At 50.6% G+C, this 26,584-nt stretch overlaps 1 protein-coding gene across 5 annotated transcripts in view; it reads right to left on the reverse strand.

The window, feature by feature from the left end:
- PUDP (pseudouridine 5'-phosphatase) overlaps window positions 1-26,584 on the reverse strand; it is a 463,943-nt gene that overhangs the window by 373,341 nt on the left and 64,018 nt on the right. For 4 of the 5 annotated variants that reach the window (XR_002071974.2, XR_008418356.1, XR_008418357.1 and 1 more), the window contains exon 3: window positions 24,379-24,608. Coding sequence is in view for 1 of the 5 variants with exons in the window: in XM_019417777.2 (XP_019273322.1) it covers window positions 7,081-7,257; window positions 24,379-24,608 (407 nt within the window). In the remaining 4 variants the exon portion in view is untranslated. Of the gene's footprint in view, window positions 1-5,506; window positions 7,258-24,378; window positions 24,609-26,584 lie in introns of those variants that run through there. The other variant, XM_019417777.2, reaches the window with a different exon arrangement.

A 26,584-nucleotide genomic window follows, 5' to 3' on the forward strand; every position in this document is an offset into this window, starting at 1 on the left:
ACTTGTACAGTGAGGACCCCTCCTTGACCCTGTAAGCCCCCCAATTAAATTAGGTGCCCACTGCTGTTCTTAGATTCTGTTCTTGCACGTTGCAGTGTTTATGACAATTGACAGTGGCACCTTTCGGTGTGTGATTCCTTCCTGTGTCTCCCATAGTAAATTACATATCCATGCAGTCTACATCGCTGGGAAATAAAACAGGGGGAACTGGGTGGCACTTGTTTTCCCCTTGAACTCTCAGAATACGTTTTGACCTATTCCTTCAAGGAGGTTCTGGCCAGGGAAAGTCGGATGCGTGTTCACAGCTAACATGAAGGAGGAGACAGCATATGGGTCTGCAGGCACTGGCACAGGACTCGATCTGCCTGTCCCGGGACCCTGGGAACAATGTAGGTCATGCACTCAAGGCTGACTTCCATCATCTTAGTAGCAACTGTTCCCTGGATGTGGTGAGGTGATGGTAGAACGGGCCATTTGCAGATCATGGTTTGGAGGAAAGAAATCAAGGTAGAGAAATAGAACTGACATTGGAAATACTTTAAGGGAGGGGAGTGATGGGTGAAAAGCCTCAGATCTTATACCTTGAGAGGTATTAAAAACACCCTCCCTAGGGCACCTTTTGGGATGAGCACTGGGTGTTATATGGAAACCAATTGGACAATAAATTTCATATATTGGAAAAAAATAAAAATAAACCACCACCACCACCACCAACAAAACACCCTCCCTAAGAGTAACCACATGGCATTCTTGAGGAACTTTGAGCCTAGGGACAGGATGACTTCCAAGAGCTACCGTGTGCCTAGAAACACCCATGGACGATTACTGACACCACTCTGGTCTTGAATTGGCTAATGACTTGCTTACAGACAAGACTGTGCATCAGTAAGAACATCAGCAGAGAACAAACAGCTCATCACACAGGCCTGATAAGTACTTGCAAAGAAAGGGCACTCAGGAATGACATTTTACAGTGTTTTCTGAAGGTACGTTGAGAATACCAAAGTCCAGAGTAATGAGGGAGCTGTCTCATGCATAGACAAGCGGAAGCATCCCAAGACCTTAATATTTTCCCAATTAAATGGGCATCTCAAACTTGTTTAGGGACAGTATTTTTCGTGGTAAAAATTGCTAGTACAGCTAAGGCAGGTGTGTGTTCTGTCCTGCCTGCTTTACACAGTGTGCATAGATAGATACTCAAGGCAGCCCGTATGGGCTGCGTCTACACCAGTGACAATGGAACATCAAATATCGTTTTAACTCGACCAAGAAAATGTATTTCTTTCTCTGTGGTTATAGGTAATTATGTAGGGAACAGCGATGTTTTTGGAGCGTGAAGGGAGTGTAACTTCTAACCCTGCTCCTCAGTCCCACTGCTTCATAATGGAGTGGCCTTTGAGTTACGTAACCTAATTGCACATCATTTTCTGTGCATTTTCTTGGAGGTAAGAGAGGGGAAGCTGGGAGTACTCTCAGCCACTACGTGCAGCAGACAGAAACAAAGCAAAAGGCGAGGACATACGTTCATAAATAAAAAGTGCCTACCTCACGATGGCACTCAACAAATGTTAGACGACCTACTTTATGCAGAAATGTAGTGTTTTGCAATTTTCAAGTGATCTGTGTATGTGAATACTTTATCCTAATTAAAACTGTTTTCCGTGAGTTTTTCATACTTCAGCAACTATCTGTGTCTTTGCCTTTGTTCTCAAGGGAAGTGCTTTTCTACAAGAGGCAAGTGAGTCTTGGGTTTGGCTTCAGAGAAGACACACGGCATGTACCCACAGAGCACAGAAGGAAAGGTCCCCTCCAGGGACACGACTCTGCTGGAGCTCTGTGCGAGGCCTTCTGTGGATCCCCAGGTTCTTGGCCCTCCTGGTTCTCTGGACTTCTGGTATACCTGATTCTGGGTGGCTGACTCCTTCAGGCTGGTTCTCACTGTGCCTGGCTTTGGGGCTAAGTTAGAATTCTAATCCCTTCTAGCTGTGTGTGCTGGGACTCCAAGCCATCCCAGAGGCCACGCCGACACGAGTTTCCCACCCATCCTGCCAGGTCACTCATCTCCCCAGTCCCCCAGCCCTCTCAGTGGTGGCACAGCCCAGGCCTGTGCACAATTCACGGCTACATGCATGACCAAGAGTTCACCCTTTTCTCTTCAGGTGTGTGGAAGGGACCCCAAGAGGTAAGCCTGGGCGTGCTGGAAGAGATGATGACCGAGTGGCTTAACGATACATGAAACAGGCCACAGACTCAGGGGATCTACAGAGTTCACATGGATCAAAGCAAACCGTTTCTCAGATGACCAAAGACCATGAACAAAATCTTAGCAGCAGCTGGAGAAAAGAGACAGACTGCTTACACACGTAGGACCAATAACTGGTAATTTAATCAAAATGATGGAAGCCATAGAACAGGAAACTGTATCTTTGAAGAGTAAGAGGAAATTCATTTCGAACCACAATTCAACATCCAGTGAAGCCAGCCTTATAAAGTGGTGAGATGGGCATGTTTAGACAAACAACCGAGATAATCTGTCATCATCAAATCCATCTATGTGAACACTCAATAGCATTGTTGACTGAGATTTCTGCAACGATACAAGTTTACTGATAAGTTGGTTTCCATTTTTGTTGTAGAAGTTTACACGGAATGTCTGTTTTACCACCTAGTACCGACCTAACATAGCAAAATAGCTCTTATTTAGTTAAGTATGTATCCATAATGTATTCAGACTTTGAGTATCAAATGCATACCCACTCTTTCCTAGAATGGATTTTGAAAATAAGCCATTTTAAGTGACTTTGTGTTATATATGACATAAACTCATCCCTTTATTCAGGTTTTTCATAAGTACATATATTTGATGGCATGTTTCCCAATGCCTCATGCTTGTTAAGGGACTAGAGACATTAGAATATTTAAATAGTCATTTATAATCTGTATGCCCTAGAGAAATATATTACTAAGATTATGGCAACTAGTTGCAAATACTTTGATGTAAAATATTCATTTCGCATGTGATGTGGGAGAAATGCACGTAGAATTTGGTAATCGTGGGTTTCAGTCAACAAAAAGCAATGCTTTGATACAATGCCTTGATACTAATGGGACAGTTTCAGTCTCCAAAACCACCTTGTGTGAGGCACCTGCCGTTCTGTGGAGAACCAGGAAGACAGAGGTGACTATTGAGTCCTTTCACCACCACTCGGGTCAAAAGATGCACAGAACAAATTAGCTGATTCGAGGGGCAATCAAGTCAGATGAGGCGGCACCATGATGTGGGTGCAACTCACACATTTCTACCTCACCGCGTACACACTTGATAAATACCCTCCGATGCGGTGTCTCTTGGTTGTATGTGTCCTGTGATGCCCTCCAAGTAGCTCGTAAATAATCTCTCTTGAGTTAACTCAATCCGGATGAGTGTTTCTGATGAAAAGTTACAATAGTGATCACATCCTGTGGCTAAGGAAGGACATACAACTGCTATGTGCACAACATACTATTAAAGAGACTCACGGGAAACCAGAATATTGTGAGCTATCCTGAAGATCTGGTCTTCCATCACCAGATATCATTTGTCAATCAAATCTCTTTAATCCACGGGAACCGCTGGAGTTCTGTGTTTGTTATTCCCATCCCACGTGTGACGTCAGTCACTTCTTCAGCCCAACGCCCTAGAGCATACGTTACCCCCATGTCACGGGCAAGGAATCAGAGGTGGGGGTGACAACTTTTTAGTGGTGGAGCTGAGATCTGATTTGAACTCTAACTGGAAATCCTTTGCCAAACCACACTTCAACTTCTCTTTACAAACTATGGCAATAATGATGCTGCTGCTGATGATAATAATGATTGATAGTAACTGTAAAGACCGCTAGGGATAAACTTAGGTAAGAACGCCTTCATATAAGGCTAAAGAGGTTCTGGACTTCATCCTGTGGAATAAGGGAGTGTACACAACATTAAGTAGAGGAATGGATACACATTTTTTTTTTATTATAAAACTCGTTCCAAGTGCAAATTTGTTTTTAAACATTGGTAACACCAAAGCATGGGAAATTCAGCGTCAAAGTATTATACTCAAAGAAACAGGAACCTCAGTGGCCAAGCACTGAACACTGTTGCACAGCAGAAACGATCCGTGTGTCTTTTTTTTTTTTTTTAATGTTTATTTACTTTTGAGACAGAGAGACACAAAGCATGAGGAGGGGAGGAGCAGAGAGAGAGGGAGACACAGAATCTGAAGTAGGCGCCAAGCTCTGAGCTGTCAGCACAAAATCCCGATGCGGGTCTCAAACTCACGAACTGTGAGGTCATGACCTGAGCCGAGGTTAGACGCTCAACCGACTGTGTGTCTTGATAAGACAATTCTCTCCAGTGTAAAGCAGGTCTCTGCTAGACCTCCTCTCTTGTCTACAGGTCGCTGAACTCTGAGCGCTAATTGGTAGAACTCTAAGACACAGTGATTAGTAAGACCTTCCAAGTGTTACATATGTTTCACTGATGGGGAATTAAGAACAGACCGACAGTGTCACCTCTCAGGGACTGTCATCACTAGCAAATGCTTCTGAAAAGGTACAGCGGATGGGCAAACACTAGCTGCCCGTGAGGGCAACCCTGCATAGTCCCCTGATCCCTGCATGTCCCTAATAGAGCACACTTTAGTGCACTAAGAAAGCACAATGACCCTTGAAACTTTCTCGGCAGGAGTCACTGTGGTCTCCATTGTGTTTAATTATACCTCTGTGAGACAGATGGGTGGTTAGTGTGATCCCATCACTAAAAGGCACTGAAGTCATCAGCATGATGCAGGACAATAAGCAAGTAACGGGTGTGCCTTGGCCAACCACCAGCACTTTCCTTTGTACAAAAAAGTAAGAGTGTCACCGCCATCTTGGTTAGAAGAACAAAAGTAACAGTGACGTATCTGATATCAAATTTACCCCAGAGGAAAGTGCACAGGGATCTACAAATACGCCATTGAGAGAAGCACGAAAGCTCTTTGTGTTATTGATGCAAAATGGCTTAAGAATTAGAAAACACACCAGGGTGCCTGGGCGGCTCAGTAGGTTGAGAGTCCAACTTCAGCTCAGGTCAGGATCTCACAGTGTGTGAATTTGAGCCCCACATCAGGCTCTGTGCTGAGAGCTCAGAGTCTGGAGCCTGCTTCAGATTCTGTGTCTCCCTCTCTCTCTGCCCCTCCCTGCTCATGCTCTGTCTCTGTCTCAGAAATAAACATTAAAAAAAATTTTTTTTTAAATTATAAAACACACATATTTTGGAAGGAGATCCCAAACCCAACAAGTGACCATTTCACAGACAGCCTCTGTTGCAGGCAAAGACAGCGATGTGTCCTTATAATACATGAATGCCATTTTATGGTGTGAGTACTGTTTGGCTTTAAAAAAGAAAAAAGGTCAAAACATGACATGTATGTTTTATGTTTGTTAGAGGATATATGTTTTTAAAAAGGTTGAAATGAAACTTCCATAGGAACGTAATGTCGAACCAGTGTCAAAGATTTTATTCAACTTGATTAACTGGCGAGGGATCCGGTAAGACGTTACAAGCAGCTTGAGGGAGAATTCAGAGAGAGGATCCATACACCGGCGATCGTGAATGCTGAAATGAATCTCTGAATGGATACAAAACTGGTCAACAGCCGGAGGCAAAGCATGAACAGATGTACCCTGACATACATCCCCAGCATTTTTCCGCCATTTGCACTTGGAAATTTGCTCAACAACCACGTGTGACACACCAGCAGGCCAGATGCACCCTGGGATTGCGTTCTTCTCACATATTCCAGTGCCTTTCTCAATTTTCCCACCACAAAACATCAAGTAAATCTATTAAAAGGAGCTCACTGCCAAAGTAGAATTATTCCAACAATGTGCTAATAAGGCTCTCGGTCGTGGTAAGCATGCACTCTGAATTCAAGTTATATGTGCATCGAAGACTGTGCTAGAAAGAATACATGTTTTTAGACTCGGGGGATGATTTTTTTTTTTTTTTTTTTTTTTTTTGAGGTAGAAAGGACATCCTCCGATATGGACGTGCACGTAGACGTAATAAGATGTGGGCTGCAGGTATGCTCACACTGAAAAGAAACTCAGGATGTCACGGTTCAGAGGTGGTGTCTGAGTAGAGGTGCACAGAGAGGTTCTGAGGGCACAGAAGGACTGTGAATTCTGCTGATAACGAGGATGATTTCTCAGGGCTCATCCGTGACATGGCTTTTCCGCTCAGATTGCAGAACAAATCCAATTGCCATCTCACGTTTATCAGCTCCTTTGGCACATTACGACCAATACTTAAGAAAGAAAATAGCATAGGAAACATATAAATATATATGTACATACATATATACATATATATATACGTAACCATATACATACATGTACACATATTTTACATTTTCCAGCCAGGATTTAGAAAAAGTAAAAGAGGGGCTCCTGGGTGGCTCATTCAGTTGAATCTCTAACCCTTGATTTCAGCTCGGGTTGTGGGATTGAGCCCTGCATAGGGCTCTGTGCTTAGTGTGGACCCTGCTTATGGTTCTCTCCCTCTCTCTAAAACAAAACAAAACAAAACAAAATAAAAACACAAAAACTAAAAAGGCAGGCAGAAATGAACACACATATAATTTCATTTTGTGGTGGACACGTTAGTATTTGCACATACACGGGCGTATGTATTTAAACACATACCTATAAACACCCACGTATTTGTCCATACGCACACATATACGTACATGCACAGGCGCTCACAAGCATGTGTACATCTGTCCATTTGCCGTGTGTGACGGCTACAGGATTCCTCAAATACCGAGACACTGTGTGTTCATTCGCGCACTCTACGACTATGCACGTGAGCGTTTCGGTCTGTGCTGCGGGCCGTCTCTGCTTTGCCGTGTCTCAGCTGTGACGCCGTGGTCTGTCAGCACCGGCCAGAGGAGGCCAAGCCCACGTGGGATGGGAAGCCACACATAACGGGCTGGGAGGACCGCTGGCTCACGGGGTGATTGCCTGGGTGCCACGGGTCACCCGAGTGGGCGCCACAGCCACGGCGGGACGCTCACTCGTAGCGCGGCAAACCAAAGAGCTCGGGCTGGAAATCCTGCAGGGAATCCAGCACCAGCGTGGCCTTGGACGTCAAATGGCGCTGCAGATTTCGGTCTGGAACCATGACCACCTGCATGCCGGCTGCAAGGGCCGCGTCCACGCCGTTGGGAGCGTCTTCAAAGACGAGGCACTGTAGGGTGAGGAAGAAAAACAGGGTTGAGACGGCCTTTCTCCTAACCAGGCGCTTAGACTGGGTTTTCAAGGTATTTATTATTGACATGCCCGGTTGGCTGTGTCACCGTGCGGACCGAGACGGAAACGAGTTGCAGGCTTTCCAGTCTGGCACGGTGGGTGAGGCCAGCACACCCATTCGCACGCGTGGTCCTGTGGGGCTTCGCACAGCTGCTACTTTGGAGGGGACAGGTTTCTGTACCGAAATGTGGCTCAGCGGGGCGGGAAAGAGGGAGGCCGGGTGTCAAACTTTGTTTTATTGGCATCCCAGGAAGCTGTTCCTTCAACAGTTGAACATTCAGAGCAGGAGAGAAAATCGTGCGGGCACATGAGACACGCTTTTTAAAAATTTTTTTTTAATGTTTATTTATTTTTGAGAGAGAGAGAGACAGAGCATGAACGGGGGAGGGTCACAGAGAGAGGGAAACACAGAATTGGAAGCAGGCTCCAGGCTCTGAGCTGTCAGCACAGAGCCCGACGCGGGGCTCGAACTCACGGACCGCGAGATCGTGACCTGAGCCGAAGTCGGATGCTTAACCAACTGAGCCACCCAGGCGCCCCGAGCCACGCTTTTTAAATGCAAGCGCACTTCACGGCAAAGCACTTTAGGCTTTGGGAACTGAATGGTTACAGTGCTGGCGTGAAAGGCTGAGCCTCTACTGGGCTGAGGCGTGCGACAAAAGTTTCTGGGCTCCAAGGCCGCGTGCTGCCACGTGTGATCTCTCCTTCAGGTCACCGTGCGAACCCACCTCGTCATCGGGGTGACTGCCACCCCGTCAGGCACCCACGGTTTTTTTTAATGTTTATTTCTGAGACAGACACAGAGCACAAGTAGGGGAGGGACAGACAGGGACACACAGAATCGGAAGCAGGCTCCAGGCTCCGAGCCGTCAGCACAGAGCCCGATGCGGGGCCTGAACTCACGAACCGAGATATCGCGACCTGAGGTGAAGTCGGTCGTTTCACCGACTGAGCCACCCAGGCGCCCCAAGATGCCTACGTTTAAAATTGGGTGTCCGTGCACAGTGCTTATCAGGCAGCTCCTAGACATCCCGTCATGTGACCAGCACCACGGGATGGCTCCCATCAGGAGTCTCTCCAAACGAGAGGTCTCACATCCATGCAACGGTCGATCGGCCAGACATCACTGTCTGCGCAGGGGAGACACGCATCTAGAAAGTTCCCTCGGGACCTGGAAACAGCTTCATGAATTCTCTCTTGGTAACGTTCTGTTCTTGCAGGGGCCAGACTTCTGGAGACAGGGCTCCGGTCACGGCTGCGAGATGCTCTCCCCGTGTCCCCGCTGTGTCCTTTGCTGACTCACAAGTGCCAGCACAGGCCAAGGTCACACCTATCCGCCCACCCGGCCCGTGTCGTTCTGCCTTCATCACGAGAACCTTGTCCCCGGAGGGTAGTCGCAGCTCACTGCACTGGTGACCCGGGGGCTCCCGGACATCAGCGTCAGTGCCGTGACCTACGAGTTCTGCATCCTGTCATGCCTGTAGGTCGGTGGAAAACACACGCCCACACTGCCTCACTGACACACATGTACACACTCATATGCTCACAGAAACTCGCAGAGACATATATATGCACACTCATGCACACCATCACAGCACTCAGATATGCAAACCCACGCTCAGAGATGCATGCATGCATGCACACTCAAACTCACAAACACACACGTGCACACGAAGATACTTGCACACACAGAAACCCACAGATACACATGCACACTCACCAACACTCATGCATGCACACGCACACACACACACACACACACACACACACACACTCCTACGGTCTTTCCTGTTGCACCGTTCCGTAGCAAGTATACTTCTCCACCCCCCTCCTTCCTTTCCAGCTGGGCAGAGATCTCCTCGGCCCCCTCCCCCAGGGGCAGAAGCCAGGGCTGAATGAGCTCCTGGGCATCAGAATGACCCCCCGGCTTCAGCAGGGGGCCACCTTCAGGGACTAAGCTGGTTTACCCCGGAGACGGGGCTTCGAGCAGTAGAAACCAGACACGCTGGACAAACAGGACACTCAGCTCCTCTGCCTTCCTTCCGAGAACTTAACAAGGCCTCCGGCTTTTCTTCAAGTTCCCTGCTTCTGCCGTTGAGTCAACAGTCTCCATCAGACGGGAGGCAGAGTGGGCTGACAACGGGCAGGCTTGTCTTTTTAGCTCTCCTGCTCAGACTTCCCGCTGGTGACAGTTCTGTCCCTGCCTTTTTACAGTTACGACCTCACTGCATTCTCAATGTCCTCAACTGCTTTACGTGGGGTCAGGGATGGGCACCGAAATGTCTAGCGGCCTCGTGTTTTTCAACTATGCCCTGTGTCCTCCGAGAATTTGGGAGCTTTGTGCAGTCCAGCTGTGAAACGTCGGCTGGAAGAGAGGAAGAGGTTTTGGTGATCCCTTGGGGTAGCCGTGCTTGGCGAAAGTCACAAAAGCAGCGTCTACTCTGCATCTGGGAGGCTCATCGCTGTGGGGAGACCCGGAAACCGCGGCACCCGCCGAACAGGGCTCCACGCCTCTGTCCCCCACCCAGAACACCGCAGAGCGCCCACGCCTGAGAGCTCTTTTGCAGACGCCGCGGTGTGCGTCCCGGGAGATACAAGGAGGGGGCACGAGTGACGAGGAAAGGCGTCCCAGGTGCTCTCGGCATGGGGGGCAGGGAAAGTTCCTGAGGATCCTCCCTCTCAGCCTGGCGTTCCCTCAGTGGGAGGACACTCGGCGGGAAAGGCGGGCTAGTGCGGAGCAAGCCGCGTGCGGGGCCGGAGACAGCTCGGTGCCTGCAAGTCAACCAGAGCGGCCGGGGGCACCCGGGGGGCTCGGTCGTTTACCACCCCCCAGCTCTTCATTTCAGCTCAGGTCAGGATGTCACGGTTCATGAGATTGAGCCTGCATTGGCCTTTGTGCTGACAGTGTGGAGCCTGCTCAGGGCTCACGCTCTCTCTCTCTCTCTCTCTCTGTCCCGCTCCTGCTCATGCTAAGTAAATAAATAAACCTAAAATTTTTTTTTAAAAAAATCAGAGCGGCCAGATGCAGGACAGGTGAACAGACAGGTTAACATGGCCGGCTTCACCACCAGCCACGTGTGGACTGGATTCTTGAGATGCCATCGTTCCTGGACTTGTACGTTTTCCTGTTTCTTCGCAGAGGCAGAACTACAAAGCACAAGCACCACTATATTTCGAAGCACTTAGAAAAGCGTCTCAAAAGCTTTTTGTGTCCCTTGTATTGCCTGTGTCTTGACTCCTAAGATCTCATGTATTTCCATGGACGCGTGGGAGGAAAGAGCCCAGCGTGTAAACACTCTAGGCATTTTATGAATACTCATACTATAGCTTATCTACCTATTGAAACCCAGAAATAAATCTCTGAAATTTGCCTGAAGTGACTCTATTAATCATAACTCGAAGAACGTAAAAGCATCGAAAGATGTATGCTGAAACTAAACAAAACCAGAAACGCAAAGCTCAGATCCTGCTCAAATAAAAGCAGGAAGAATGTTTTTTATTCAAATATACAAACGCCTCCGTGTGGTTTCTGCCTGTCCCACCCAGCTCACTGAAAGTTTCACTCCACCGACCTTTACCTCTTTCTTCTTTTAAGTCCTTCTGGGTTCCTTGAGCCCCGACCTACCCCTTCCCACCCTGCGCTGACTCATTACACCGCACCGTAAACTCACTCACACCCACCTGTAAAACGTGAATTGTGTTACTTGCACTTAGCTGCGTGCGGGAAGGAGGGCTGGGGCACCAGAGACCTTTGAACCTGTTCTACTCTGCTCTCTTTCTCTCCCACAAAATTCACATGGACACGTGTGTGGGTATGTGTGTTTCAGTGCATGTGAATTCACGTAGCGATTTTTTGTGGCACAGCACAAGAGGTGGGATCTCCAGAACATGCTCCCATGACTTCAAGGAAGCTTCCGGGCAGCAGTAATATCCTTCTCTCACCTGTGGGGACAGGACCAGGACTGCACCTGGCCGTGACGGGGTGGCATTGGAGGACAGGCACCTGCTCGGGGTGCCGTGGCAAACAGGGAGCATCTATCTGATGAACAACGTGCTAAATTAGGGGAGATGTGGATGTGTCCCTGCCCAGGACGAAAAGGAACAAAGGGACCAAAGAGTGTCCAAGCTGGACGACAGCGGGTGACCCAGCCCGGTCCTTGTCACCGAGAAGGTATCAGAGCCACGGGAAGTTCACATGTAAGCTGAAGGTCAAACGGGCATACACGTGACAGAATTTAGGAAGAGTCCCAGCCTCCATAATCCAACGTTCTTTCCACTTTACAAGCTGAAGCCTAAAATGTATCTGAATTCCATCTGCGGAAGAGGAGATGAGCTTAATTAAACTATAGCCTGAAGGGTTTAATTTAGAAAGAATGACATTTCCAACTATCTGGGAGGTGAGGCATTTTGGGGGCTGACCGCCCAGAGGGGGAGATGTGTAAGCTGAGCAGCACCCTGTCGGGGGACATCTGTGCGTGTCTTCACCCAGCCTGGTCACCGGAACCAGCGGGGGCGTCACAAGGCCCTTGCCCTTTATTCTTTCAAAGAGAAGCATCATATAACCAAGACTGGCCGTTTTGTAAAGAACGAGTTGGGCAGAACAGACTCTCTGTGTGTCTGACGTCTCCTCACCAGCTCAGGTCAGCGGAGCCAGGAAAAGGGTGGCAATGGCCCCAGAGGGACGGGACCTCCTCACTTGCTGGGCGGGGTCAGTCTTCAACTCTGCACCTGTGCTCCCTCAGGACACAAGTGTCCAGACCAGCTGGAGATGTCGTCTGGTGACTAAAGCTGTCCGTTCGGCAATTACCAGTGTCCCTTTGAGGCTGCACGCTGCTCTGGAACTAGTGAAATTCCCACATGTGACTACGTCGTCTCTGGGGAACAGAGTGTCTCCCTTTGTTGGTGAACCAAAATCTGATACCAAGTCACTTCAGCTTCACTTCGAAGACTCTCAGAGACAATCCGGGATCATCTATGTGTGCATTTTAAGTACTCCCATGGGCGCGTCCATGGTCATTCACCATTTAAAAGCCAGGCATGATCTGAATCTAATCCCTAAAGGCAATGTTCCGCTAAACCGCTATTTTCATGCTGAAACTTCCACTGTATGACTTTTTGTAGATTTTATTCTGTAAGCTAATTTTGTAACATCAAGCTCAGTTCTTACATCGTGAGACACTGAAACTTGAAGAAGGCCTTAAACTTTATTTGTGATGGGTTCTCAGTCAGCGGGGCTCCCAGCTAAGGTTTGCTTTATTTGTCTCCATGTTCTTTGTCAGACAGTGAATTAGTATAAATAAATACCACAGTATTGTGATGATGGATATGTATACACTTCGTTAGATGTTTACTTAAATAATAAACCTCTACATAATATTAAAATGATGGAAGTTCGCATGTATTTTGTTATTAATTAGTACTTTTGTTTATATTATTTGTCTGTCCATCCATCTGCCTATCTTTCATCCAACCATGCATTCTTTACTATCTTATATCCATCCTTCCATCCATCATCTGTCTATCAACTATCTATCCATCATCCATCTATCTACTTACCTATCTATCTATCATCTATCCATCTGTCCACCCATGCACCTACCCATCTATCTTGTCTGTCTGTCTATCTATCTACCTATCATCTTATCCATCCATCCATCCCTATATCTATCAACCATCCATCATCCATCAGCTGTCTATCCATCATCTATCCATCATCCATCTATCTACTTAACTACCTATCCTATCTATCTATCTATCTATCTATCTATCTATCTATCTATCTATCATCTATCCATCTGTCCACCCATGCACCTACCCATCTATCTTGTCTGTCTGTCTATCTATCTGTCTACCTATCGTCTATCCATCCATCCCTATATCAACCATCCATCATCCATCAGCTGTCTATCCATCATCTATCCATCATCCATCTATCTACTTAACTATCTATCATGTCTATCAATCATCCATCCCTCTCTCTCTCCCTCTTTCCCTCTCTCTCTTGCTCTCTCTCTCTCTCTCTATCTACCTACCTATCCGAACAGCCATAACCCTCCCTGTAGGTGAAGCAGATTCTAGCTCTGGTGTGGTCCCTAGGAAACAGTGTCTGACTCAGATACATCTCACAAGTTCTTTGACAAATACCTTGCATACTGCAGAGCTACTGTCTTCTTCAATTAATTTTGGTCTGGAAATCAAAGAACAAAACCAGTACTCGCATAAACATATCCGTAGCCAAATCCTCTAGAGTCGTAAGGTACGTACATGAATGGACACCACCACTACATGGATTCCTTCACCTTTTGAGAAACCTTTAAAGAAATGTAGGCTGTAATAACGTGGTGGTCACAGGTACGTGTGGGAGGCTTCCTGAGAAATTCTCTCTCCTCTTATTCAGGAAAAGTACGTTGTAAGGCGCTCAGGGTCCGTTTTAGAACATATGCATACAAATTAACTGTTGAGCAAAGGACTCTGAAATAGCTCAGAAACCTTTGTCTGATCTTCTTTTAATAACACAGATTCTGTGTCCACCAAATTTGTCAGGGACCACTAAAAAGTCCAGCAAAGCTCTCAAAGGGAGTTTTAAGGTTGATAAAAGAAGTCTTAGTAGTTTCTAGATGGTCAACAGAATCCTCTTTTTCCTTTTCCTACTTTATGCATACGAATAAATGTGAAAAATCGCTCCGGTATTACTCGCCCCTTTGCACGATACTCAGGATACACAGGGGTCATCTGGGCCATTGTTGGTTTCACACGTTAAAAGCTAACCTCTTTGGACATCAGCCTCCTGAAGACGATGCATCGACATAACGAGTATGCCTAAACATGTTGTACGTGGGCTTGGCTGACCTCCACCAAATTCATGGTGAACACTAATTCCCAGTTCATGACTGTGTTTGGAGACAGGGGGCTTAGGGGCGTTTTAACGTTAAATGGGCCTTGGGGGCCCTAATCCGACAGGATTGGTGTCCTCATAAGAAGAGGAAGAGAGATTGCTCTGCTCCCCACTCCCACGCTCAGAGGAAAAGGCACGTGAGGACGAAGAATCCTGGAGAATTCTCAGAGAAGCTTCTTAGAGAAGCAGGAAACCAAGTGTGGTTCTGTGATTACGCCTACAACTGTCGACCCCGTTAGCTCCCTGATCTTGAACTCCCAGCCGCCAGAACTGGAAGAGACCACAAATGCCGTTGCTCAAGCCGCCCAGTGTGTGGGGTTTGCTCGGGCAGCCCAAGCCGGCTGTCACAACACAGAGGAAGTACGTTGTGTTTCATTAGAAAGGAGAGTGAGTGAAAAGGTAAGGAGCCCTGGGACGCCCACCCTCCCTCCCCTGCCAGCTCAGGCATGGGCTCCGCCGAGCGTCCAGCACAAAAGGAGCCACAGGGCCGCACGGTTAGGTCACCAGAGAGGTGACCTGTCCTGTCCTTCCCTGTTCTTTAGAGAAGAGAATGCAAACATCGTCTCAATGCTGGCATACGGAGTAGGCAGTGCTGGGCACAGCCCAGAGGATGCCGTGGAGAAGGCGTCCCAGCCCCAAAGTCGGGTGGGGAACAGAGGGGTTCTGGCTCCATACGGGTCAGGAGAAACTCTCCGGAGTATAAAAAGCAAGCCCCACCTCTCCAAGGCTCTTCCTGGGGTCTGCAAATGGCATGTGGGGGAGTATTTCTTGCTAAGATTCCGAGGGGACCCAAATCCTGTTGATAGCTGTAGGCGTAATGACAGAACCACACGTGGGTGTTCTGCTTCTCTAAGACCGGGCAGAGGACACTCAGCACCTGACACAGGCCTCCCGCCTCTGCCCGAGGCATTTGTAGGAGAACCCCTGGACCTTCCACGGGGTTTACCTTGCAGGTTTTGACCTTTTCAGCTTCTGAAGCAGTCTCTCCCCTGTAGTAACAGGTGGCAGTTAGGAGCTCAGACTCTCGCTCAGCCACGCGTCGCCCAGACTGAATTAGCAGTCGAATGCGCTAGAACCAGTCCTGTGAGTGTGACACCAGCCTTCTCCTGATCAGCAGCACCTCAGGACCTGGGGGCGAGCACTAGTGGGTCAGCAACAGGACCCTGGAGGAATGAGGTATCTGAACCCCTAGACAACCATCGGGAACCAGCAGAGAAGGAGCCGTGGGAGAAAGCCCAAGACCAAGGGGCTCGGAGTTGCTGTATTCCTGATGCCAATGTGATTTCGACACATCCTTTTCAAAAAATTTTTTTAACGTTTATTTATTTTTGAGAGAGAAAGAGAAAAAGAGACGGAGAGACAGAGCACAGGCAGGGAGGGGCAGAGAGAGACGGAGACACAGAATCCGAAGCAGGCTCCAGGCTCCGAGCTGTCAGCACAGAGCCCGAAGCGGGCCTCGAACTCACAGACCGTGAAATCACGACCTGAGCTGAAGTCAGACGCTTAACCGACTGAGCCACCCAGGCGACCCCTAACACACACGCATAGTCCCATCTGCATTGTATAAGTGGGAAAACTGAAATGAAGCATAGACACGGCGGAGGGCAGGATGGCCCCCAAAGATGTCCATGCCTAACTGACGGGAACCTGGGACTGTGGTCCCTCAAATGGCAAAGGGGCTCTGCAGACAGGATTCAGGTTCTGGACCTGAAGATAGGGCGGGTGTCCTGGGTGGAATGGGTGGGACTGATCTCACCAGGTGTTCCCTAAAAAGCAGGACACTTTCTCTGGCTGGAGTCACAGTGATGCTTCGGACACAGAGATTTCAAGTGTCGGGGGTTGGATGCAACCTCCTTGCAGGCTCTGACATGTGGGAGCCACCTGCAAGGACCAGATAAGGCCTGCAGGAGGTAAGGGCAGGGCCCCGTGGACAGGCAGCAGGGGAAAGGAGACCACGGTCCTGCCCTGAGGGGAAAAGGATTCTGTGTGCTCCCTGATGAGCGTGGGGCCACATCCTTCCTGGCTCCATATCTGAGTCCTGGGAGGGGGTGCCGAGCTACGCCGTGTCCAGAGTTGTGAGCAATGACCCCAAAGACTACAGGCGACTAGTCCTAGGTCAAGCCTCACAAGTCACAGGGAAGGCTTTGCAAGTATACTTAGCTATGCGAAGACGTGTTCACCTAATCAGATAAATCACATATTCCTCCCCCAAATATCAAGGAACACTATGTGCTAATTAGGTGACAGCTGACACAAAGGAACCCGGCGAGAAATTCCCATCCCAATGGGCAATCTGGTTTATTTGGGCAACATTCACCGCCACCTTCCTTGTGCCCTCACCTGGGGGATGATGCTCTGCTGTCGAAAACAAGGAAGGATTGTACATTCAACCCACTGATGGACAAGATACGTGATGGGGCTGCAGAAGTCCAGAAGCAGGAGAGTGTTCCAGAATAACTAGTCCAAGGCCCCCTGCACCCCCCAGCACTGGGATCCTCTCATGGATAGTTTGCACAAAGCTGTTGCCACGTCTGGACTTAAACGGGTTGACAGTTGTCCTTGTTGGCCTGGGATGGACTTCCCAGGGCACAGGGATTCAGAGGTAAAAACTGCCACAGCCCTCAGCCACTCAAGATGACCTACTCCCCTAGGTTTAAACACACAAAGTGATGGGGACACATCCTAGTTTGCACAGCCTTAAAAGAAAAAAAAAACAGGGGTGCCTGGGGGGCTCAGTCAGTTAAGTGTCTGACTTTAGCTCAGGTCATGATCTCACAGTTTGTGAGTTCGAGCCCCATACAGCTCAGAGCCTGCAGCCCGTTTCGGATTCTGTGTCTTACTGTTTGTCCCCTGCTCGCACTCTGTCTCTAGGTCTCAAAAATAAACATTAACGGGCGCCTGGGTGGCTCAGTCGGTTAAGCGGCCGACTTCAGCTCAGGTCATGATCTCGCCGTCAGTGAGTTCGAGCCCCGCGTCAGGCTCTGTGCTGACAGCTCGGAGCCTGGAGCCTGTTTTAGATTCTGTGTGTCCCTTTCTCTGACCCTCCCCCGTTCACGCTCTGTTTCTCTGTCTCAAAAATAAATAAACGTTAAAAAAAAATTAAAAAGAAATAAACATTAAAAAAAAACAAACAACAAAAAATCACCGTTGAATTTGTTAAAGGCCATCCTTGGAAACTGTTAGGGACTACTCACTCACTATTTATTTAACCCAGATTGTGACGAATCTAGTGTTTCTCAACCATGTCGTTTATCATCGCTCCCTAAGGAGCCTCGCAGACATTTCCCCCTCCATGACGTGCTGACACAGAGAAGGCGAACATGGAATCCAGCAGGGAACAGAGAGGGACAGAGTGGCCAGGCTGACCGGTTTCCCCTTCATGCCGCAGTGGGGGAGGCGTGTGGGACAGGACAGGGAGTCAGAGCACTATCACAGTAGTGAGAAACACTGGAAAGGCGGAAGCAGGGGTTTAGGGAGGAATCTGTAGGACCGTGATGTGCCCTCCCCGTCCACACTGCTGCTCACGACTAGAAGTGACTACTGCCCTCCCCGTCCACACTGCTGCTGACGTCTGGTAGGAATTATTTCTCTGCACAACTGCTTAGTTCGTTTTTCAGAAATGCCAGATACAATGCCGTCCTTTCAAACATCTGATCTCGTGTCCAACTTTCCCTAGGAGCGAGGTGGCTTTATGCAGACAGGTTAGCCTCCACATGGTGTTATGGCTGGCTAATGAGAGCTATCATTCTCGGAAATTGCTGATACGTGAAGATCCCACAGCCTCACGCGCAATCACACACAGAACGGAGGGACCCGCTAGGCAGCTGTGGTGGCACAACCACGTGATAGGTCTCAATTGGGAAGGAGCCCCTCCAGTAATGTCGCAAATCACGGCAACAAAAGTCTCTCCGGGCATACCACTTTGCGGTTTATGCTGGGTTTGACATATGCGTCTGTGTGCGTGAATCTAAACACCGAGAAAAAAATCAGCTGCTTAGCGACGTGTTTATTCAGTTCAGCCGATCGGACGGTGCCAGGCCAACACCAAGAGCAATTACTAACTATAGTTGACTCTGACACGGAGACGAACACCTAGTCACTACTCGATCACGGCAGACGTGTGCGTGGGACGCAACGTGGTATTTGCCGTCCAGGGAGATCACATCTCTCTGTCGTCCCATTAACCACACTGAATACCAGGTGATTAGGGTTGTGAATCCTGCGTGGTGCTGTGAGAGAAGTATTCTACACCCATTTGGTAACGACAACTGCAAAAATCTACGAATGGCTGCCTCACTCAGTCCAAAGTGAAGACAGAAACGTGCTCCTGTTTTTATTGAGAGGCGCTCCCACTGGGGGCGATGCCGCAGAAGGTCTGGAAAGAGGAGCGGGGCATGTTGAGGTCCTTAGCATTGAGGACGTCACGGATGGGATGTCTGGACTCTATCTGCAGGACAGTGGAGCCATGTGGGTGGAAAGGGACTGGGGAGACGTGGGAGGGAAACAGTAGGTCCCATAAGCAGACGTGCTGGTGGGCTGCAGGGTAGGCAGACCTGAAGGTGAGACAGAGAAGGCAAACATGTGGCTACGTGGGATCACACTGCCTGATGTGGTGGTGTCAGAAGGCCATCCCAGGGTGGTGGCCCGGGATGAAGACAGGATGAGGTCCGGGATGAAGGAGGGACGTGACAACCAGACACAGGACTATTCCCAAGTGAGGAGACCACAGGAGCTCAGCAAGCAGAGGGCAGGGAGTGTGGCCAGCGAGATGCTGAGCATTCAGCGGAGGGAGGGAGGAAGTGAATGTCAACGGCGGCAGGAAGATGCTTTTTCTGAATTCTCCTTATCTTTCTAAAAGCACAGGCTCCCTAAACAATTCGATCCTCATCCACGGCCCCCCTGGGAGTTTTACAACCAGGGAAAGTTGACTCTTGCTGCTGAAGAGAAGTGAGCACAGGTCAGGACCTGGATAAGAAATCGCCTAAACATTATGACATTGCCACAAAGCTATCACATCTTCTCCCCGTTCCAAGGGCCCATTTATTTTTCCCGAGACTCATTTGTTCTCCTGAAAGTGTCCCTCTGTCTCCCTCGAACCCCTATTAAGATGGTATATAAGCCCTAGATTTTAGCTGCCTCCTTGAATCACATTTTTCTCTGAACTGCTGCCTCCATATGTGAATAAAAATCTGTCTTGTCTCTTACTAATGTCTCTTGTCAGTTTAATTTACAGGCACCCCGCACAGAACCTAAGGGAGTATAGGAAATGTGTTTCCTCCCCGACAGTGGAATTTGGAAAAGCAAGCAAGCTCCTCCATGGAAACTCAGTAGGGGCACCAAGCACACATAGGTTCAGTGCAACAGAAGAAATAAAAGGACAGTAGCTGTGAAGGTAATATTCGAGATAGTTGAGATTTTTTTTTTTTTTTTTTGAATGAAATAAGGGAGGGCCTGGTAAACCATGTTGCAGGAGGCATTAAATGATACTGACACCATTGTATGTGTGCTGAGTGGTTGTGGGTGACAGGAGGCGGCAGTGGTCTTGAGGCCAGGCCAGGGATGTTGGAGGCGGGCAGGTCCAGAAGACCCCTGGAGGTGGCCGACGATGCCACAGAGACTCTCCTCACCCCCAGAAGGGGCTCCAGCACGGCTATGCCTCTCCCAGAGGGGCCGGGAGTGGAGACTAACTAAGGAACATCCTATCACCCAAAAGACAGAGCGCGTGGCAGAGCTCAACTGGCCACCGAATCAATTTTAAATTTGATGCCAAAAGCATACGCTTGCTTCCCATCGTTTCGGGAGGTAAGTAAGTTTTTCAGGCAGCAACATCCTGACAGCCCACGCCTGTCTGAAGACTTTGGGGATGAAGACCACATACAGTAAAACAAGAGAGAGAGAGAGAGAAAGAGAGAGAGAGAGATTCTTACCATTTAGGTGTATGAATGCTTAATGTGCACAACCTTCTCGAAAACAAAACAAAATTAAAAAGGAATAAAAAAGGGGCACCTGGCTGGCTCAGTTGGTTAAGCACCCAACTTCGGCTCAGGTCATGATCTTGCGATCTGTGGGTTCGGGCCCCGTGTCAGGCTCTGTGCTGACAACTCAGAGCCTGCAGCCTGCAGTGTGTATCAGATTCTGTGTCTCCCTCTCTCTCCCTGCCCTTGCACTGCTCATGCTCTCTCGCTCTCAAAAATAAAATAAAACATTTTTAAAAGTTTTTAAAAAGAATTTAAAAAAAAACCCTGAAATTCAGCTTTTAACATAAACAAGACAACTAAAACATGCAAAGTACTGACTGGTCTGCTTCTTGGAATCGATCTTAGGATTCACGTGAAATAAATGTCAAGCCCAGAAGTGACGTGTAAATGATGCCGTTGTTTTTATTTTGCCCCGCAGACGTGCATCTTGGCGGCTAGGGCTAGAAAGTCGAATGGAGAGCTCACACACGCAGAGGGCCTGGGGGCGACTCCCAGCTTGTCCCTCAACCTGCCTGGTGGTGTGGAGCCTGCAGATGGTCGAGCGCTGTGGACGCCGGGGCAGATGACCTCACCGCACAGGGTCTCTGAGGGTACCCAGCACACACCCGATGAGTACTCATTAGAGTGTTGAGGATGGGACACAGGGACTTTTTGGGGAAGGCACCACCTTTGCTAATTTTTAGCACCAAAGAATAACTCATACATAACTCAGAAATAATCGTTTGAGAACTTGTGTAACGTCAGATCTGCTAGGCATTTTCTCCTAGTAAAACGGTAACTAACGCTTTAACCTAATTTCCTCCTTTTACGCTGCTTGCTTTTCATTCCTTTCTATTCCTACTACTGTAGCTAATTATTTTGATGATACCCACAGCATAAAACGTTCCCGACTGCAACCGTGAATCTCTCTGGGGACTTAACAGTCATATGAAATGCCCCTGAACTTGGCAGGCTCACTAGACTTCTGCACCCACATTGCATCAAAGAGAAAGAAGCCGGACGCGTTCTAAGAACCTTCTCATATTTCAATAACCCTCTCTGCAAGTGCTTCCTGCACGAGAAGAAAAAGCCAAGTACAGCGTCTCCTCAACCAGGAGACTGATCAAATCTTGCTTTCATTTTACCATACGCACAACACCTGACGAAAAACCCGGAAAGCCTTGACTATATATATTTGCCTAAGAAACAGGACCAGAAAGGTTTCGTTTCCGCAAGACAAAGCCATGCATAAACAAGTGTGGATTAGTAACCAGGGTGATGCCTAGAACACTTTATGAAATAAATTACTGTAAAGACAGGCAAGTGCTCATTTTCCTTTGACAAGTTTAAAATCAATATTGTCGACGGGAAGGACATGGGGACGCACGGACAACACGGGAGCTGTGGGGCTGAGTGTTCAGTCGCAGCTGGGTGTTCCCTCTGCAAGTGGCCTCACGCAAAGGGGTATGTGAGGGCCAGCGAGTGTCTTCTTATAAACTGGGTCCGCACACACGTGAAAACACGCAGATAGCGTGTTTCCACTGACACCATGCCTGGCGGAAAAAGGACAGCTCTCCTGGGAAGAAAGGTAGTATCTTCTTCCTGCAGCTGCCTTGGCCATGCAGGCAGCTCCCATGAGGGCACACGGCCTGTGCAGACTCTCTTGGCTCCTACGATCTACTCCAAACGGCTTTTTGAGGACGGCTTCACAATGTGAAGGCAGAGAAACCTTCAGGGAGCGAGGGAAGGTTCTCAGGAAGATTGCATTTCCGTGCAATCTTGTTGTAGGAGGATGCCACGCATTCAGGTACCTGGACGCCCAGATACAAGAAGCACATGCAAAAGGTCCACCCCGGACCCGTCCCGCGGCCCTGGAATGGGGCTCAGGGGCAGGGCGCTCGTGGGTTCGTCCCTTGTCATACAACTGCTGTTGAGTTAGCTTCACGGATGAGACTGAAATCAGCCCAGATCCGTGTATCCTTGCGAATACGGTACCCAAATCGCTCAGTGGTCCTGTATGTCTGTGATGTTACAAAAAACCTGTTTGGTCTCGTTCCCTGGCTCCCGGCACAGAGCTCCCCAAACGTTTGGAATTTCTTGAGCATCTGGGGCATCTTTTGTTTTCGTAATAAGCCCGTTTCAACCACACCGGGGTTTCTGCTGATCAGGTGACTACCTGGGTCCTTAGATGTGCCTGGGATGAGGGCAGGCTTCCAGAAAGACCAAGGTGCAGTTGGAGGAAAGAGAGCTTTTAGACCTGGCCCCAACCGCCAGGGGCAAGGATTTAATCACCAATGGCCAATGATTTAACCAATGATACCTAAGGCATGAAACCCATAGCAAGTCCCCTAAAACATGGGGTTCTTAGAGCTTCTGAGTTGAGGACCAGTCTGAGGTGCTGAGACAGGTGCCACTGGAGAGGGCGCACAGTCAGCTCTGAGGCCACCCCCTCTCCCTGTCGTTCTGGAATCTGCAAGGGTGCACAGTCAGCCCTGAGCCCTTTTTTCCCTGTTATTCTGGAATCTGCAAGGGCGCACAGTCAGACCTGAGCCCGCCCCCTCCCAGACCCTCTCTCGGTCGTTCTGGAATCTGCAGGGGCGCACAGTCAGCCCTGAGCCCTCCTCCTCTCAGACCCTCTCCCTGTGGTTCTGGAATCTGCAAGGGCGCACAGTCAGACCTGACCCCGCCCCCTCCCAGACCCTCTCCCGGTCGTTCTGGAATCCACAAGGGTGCACAGTCAGACCTAGGCCCGCCCCCTCTCAGACCCTCTCCCTGTCGTTCTGGAATCTGCAAGGGCGCACAGTCAGCCCTGAGCCCGCCCCGTCTCAGACCCTCTCCTGGTCATTCTGGAATCTGCAAGGGCGCACAGTCAGACCTGAGCCCGCCCCCTCCCAGACCCTCTCCCGGTCGTTCTGGAATCTGCAAGGGCACACAGTCAGCCCTGAGCCCTCCTCCTCTCAGACCCTCTCCCTGAGGTTCTGGAATCTGCAAGGGCGCACAGTCAGACCTGAGCCCGCCCCCTCCCAGACCCTCTCCCGGTCGTTCTGGAATCTGCAAGGGCGCACAGTCAGCCCTGAGCCCTCCTCCTCTCAGACCCTCTCCCTGTGGTTCTGGAATCTGCAAGGGCGCACAGTCAGACCTGAGCCCGCCCCCTCCCAGACCCTCTCCCGGTCGTTCTGGAATCTGCCAGGGCGCACAGTCAGACCTGAGCCCGCCCCCTCCCAGACCCTCTCCGGGTAGTTCTGGAATCTGCAAGGGTGCACAGTCAGCCCTGAGCCCTCCTCCTCTCAGACCCTCTCCCTGTGGTTCTGGAATCTGCAAGGGCGCACAGTCAGACCTGAGCCCGTCCCCTCCCAGACCCTCTCCCGGTCCTTCTGGAATCTGCAAGGGCGCACAGTCAGCCCTGAGCCCTCCTCCTCTCAGACCCTCTCCCTGTGGTTCTGGAATCTGCAAGGGCGCACAGTCAGACCTGAGCCCGCCCCCTCTCAAGAGCATCTCCCTCTTCCTCTGGAATCCGCCCCCACGGGGGCTAAGCTGTCCATCCTAACAGTAACAGTGCAGGGAGAAGTGAAGCAAAGCTGAACAAACACGACCCACTGGTTCTGAAGTCGGTTCTGATCTTCAAACCCTTTGCTCCGTCTGCACTGTGCACCCCGCGTACCAAAGCGGTCCACACAGGGTGGAGACAGGGCACTGGAGCCCACACTCCACCAGGGCCCCCTTCCCGTAGAGAAAGAGAAGCCTGGAAACTCTGTGATAAAACCAAAGGTCACTATGAGCACAAACTCTGCAGTAACAAAACATCCCTTGAGAAGCATGTGGGGAGAACGGGGAGTTTTGAGGATTCACATTTGCCTTGCAATCAGCATGTGCCTTGAAGTCCGCTCGCTGCAAATACCGACGTGGTCGGGCCACATCGTCACAGGGCCCCTTGGCTGCACGGTGCCCGTCTGCAGCGTTACGGCGAACGTAAGCGCTCAAAGACAGCGTGCGCGAGTCCCAGACCACTGGCCTGGTGACGCGGGGGGAGACGCTCCCCCACAACGTGCTGTGCTCTTCCCGCGCCCCTCTGCCCCGGCCCCTCCCCCGCCCTTGTCTCCGAGCACAAGGGCATCCCGGGCGGCCGCCCGACAGTGACCACAAGGCGCCAGAGTAGCGGCCAGAGCCCGCCCGGGCGACCCCCGTTTCTCCCCTCTGCGGGGCTTACCTGGTGGGTGGGCGGAGCAGGGGAAAACCTCTTGGCACAGACTAGAAATATGTCGGGATGTGGCTTCCCGTTGTTCACTTCGGGGTCATCCCCCAACACGATGTGGTCAAACAAGTCGAAGAAGGCCTGGTGTCTGCCGGTCTTCATGTCAAACGATGCGCGGCTGGAGCTGGTGGCCACGGCCAGGGGCACGCCGTGCCGGCGCAGATGGCGAATCAGTCTCTCCACCCCTGGGGAGGAGGGCGGAAAGCCGTGAGAGAGGTGGGGGGCACCGGGGCCAGAAGGCGCCCTGCGGGACCCTGGGCTAGCTCCGCGACCTCGAGTCCCCGCCGCCTCTTCTCGGGAGGGAGCTCACGTGACACCGACTGGACGGGGCGGGTGCTTAGAGGCCCTGGGCACACCTCCCCAAAACAAAACTCCAGCACGGTTCAGGGCTTCCCGATAGCATTTCCCAGAGTAACACAGGCAATTTTAGCGGAAACAAACTCTGCTTCCGCTTTTGTGGAAACGTGGAAAGCAGGCGGGGTGAGCCCAGGGAGGTGTCCCTGCTTGGCGGCCCAGGTTCCGTTCCCTCTCCTTTCCTTTCGCGATGAATAGGCAATGATTGCGCTGCTCGCGTGTTCTGCCAAAAGCCCCTATTCCACTGAAAGCAATTCAATCTCTCCTCACACTGCTGGGGAGGGGAGAGCAGGAAGGGCCTTGGAGTACAGGTCCCGCGCAAAGGCGGGAGCCGGTGGGAAGCTGCAGCAGCAGCCGGTGAGGAGCAGCGCAGACACCAGACCGTGCTTAACGGGGCTGAGCAAGACCAGCAGCAGGGCACGTGAAAGCACGATTCGCCACGCTAACTGCGAGGAGTACGGGGGTCGCGGAGGGAGATGCCGCCGCGCACAGACATGGGACGCGGAGGGAGACGCAACTGCGCACAGACACGTGAGGGGTTGCGGGGGGAGATGTCTCTGCGCACAAACACGTGGCAGGGGTCGCGGAGGGAGATGTCGCTGCGCACGGACACGGGGCAGGGGACGCGGAGGGAGGGGCCACTGCGCACAGACACAGGGGACGCATATGGCGATGCCGCAGGGCACAAACACGTGGCGGGGGTCGCGGAGGGAGATGTCGCTGCGCACAGACACGGGGCAGGGGACGCGGAGGGAGGGGCCACTGCGCACAGACACGGGGGACGCATATGGCGATGCCGCAGGGCACAAACACGTGGCGGGGGTCGCGGAGGGAGATGTCGCTGCGCACAGACACGGGGCAGGGGACGCGGAGGGAGGGGCCACTGCGCACAGACACGGGGGACGCATATGGCGATGCCGCAGGGCACAAACACGTGGCGGGGGTCGCGGAGGGAGATGTCGCTGCGCACAGACACGGGGCAGGGGACGCGGAGGGAGGTGCCACTGCGCACAGACACGGGGGACGCATATGGCGATGCCGCAGGGCACAAACACGTGGCAGGGGTCGCGGAGGGAGATGTCGCTGCGCACACAGACACGGGGCAGGGGACGCGAAGGGAGATGCCACTGTGCACAGACACGGGGGACGCATAGGGTGATTCCGCAGCGCACAGACACATGGCAGGGGTCACGGAGGGAGATGTCGCTGCACACAGACACGGAACGGGGGTCGTGGACGGAGATGCTACTGCGCACAGACACAGGGCAGGGGACGCGGAGGGAGATGTCGCTGCGCACAGACACGGGACGGGGACGCGTAGGGTGATACCACTGGACACAGACATGGGGAAGGGAACGAGCACGGTAACACCGCTGTGCACACATACAGGGAACATGTAGGGCCATATCGCCGTGCACACAGCCAGTGGACAAAGGGCGCGTCTCAGAAACCTGTCAACCACAACAGTACCTTTCCGCCTTAAACCCATTTTGATTATGACAGTAACATCTAAATCCACACACAGCACTAATCACTCATAATGATTTTTATTTCATTGTATTTTACCTTAATGTTTGTTTATTTTGAGAGAGAGCGCAAGTAGGGGAGGGGCAGAGAGACAGGGAGAGAGAGAGAGAGAGAGTCCCAGGCAGGCTCCGTGTCGTCAGTGCAGAGTCCGACATGGAGCTTGAACCCACAACCCAGGAGATCATGACCTGGGCCAAAATCAAGAGCCGGACACTTAACCCAAGGAGCCACCCGAGCACCCCTAATATAATATTTTTAAATTGTGTAATCATTACTATTT

The sequence above is a fragment of the Panthera pardus genome, unplaced genomic scaffold (genome assembly GCF_024362965.1).
Source record: "Panthera pardus isolate Hobbes unplaced genomic scaffold, ASM2436296v1 HiC_scaffold_27, whole genome shotgun sequence".
Classification (NCBI taxonomy): Eukaryota; Metazoa; Chordata; class Mammalia; order Carnivora; family Felidae; genus Panthera; species Panthera pardus.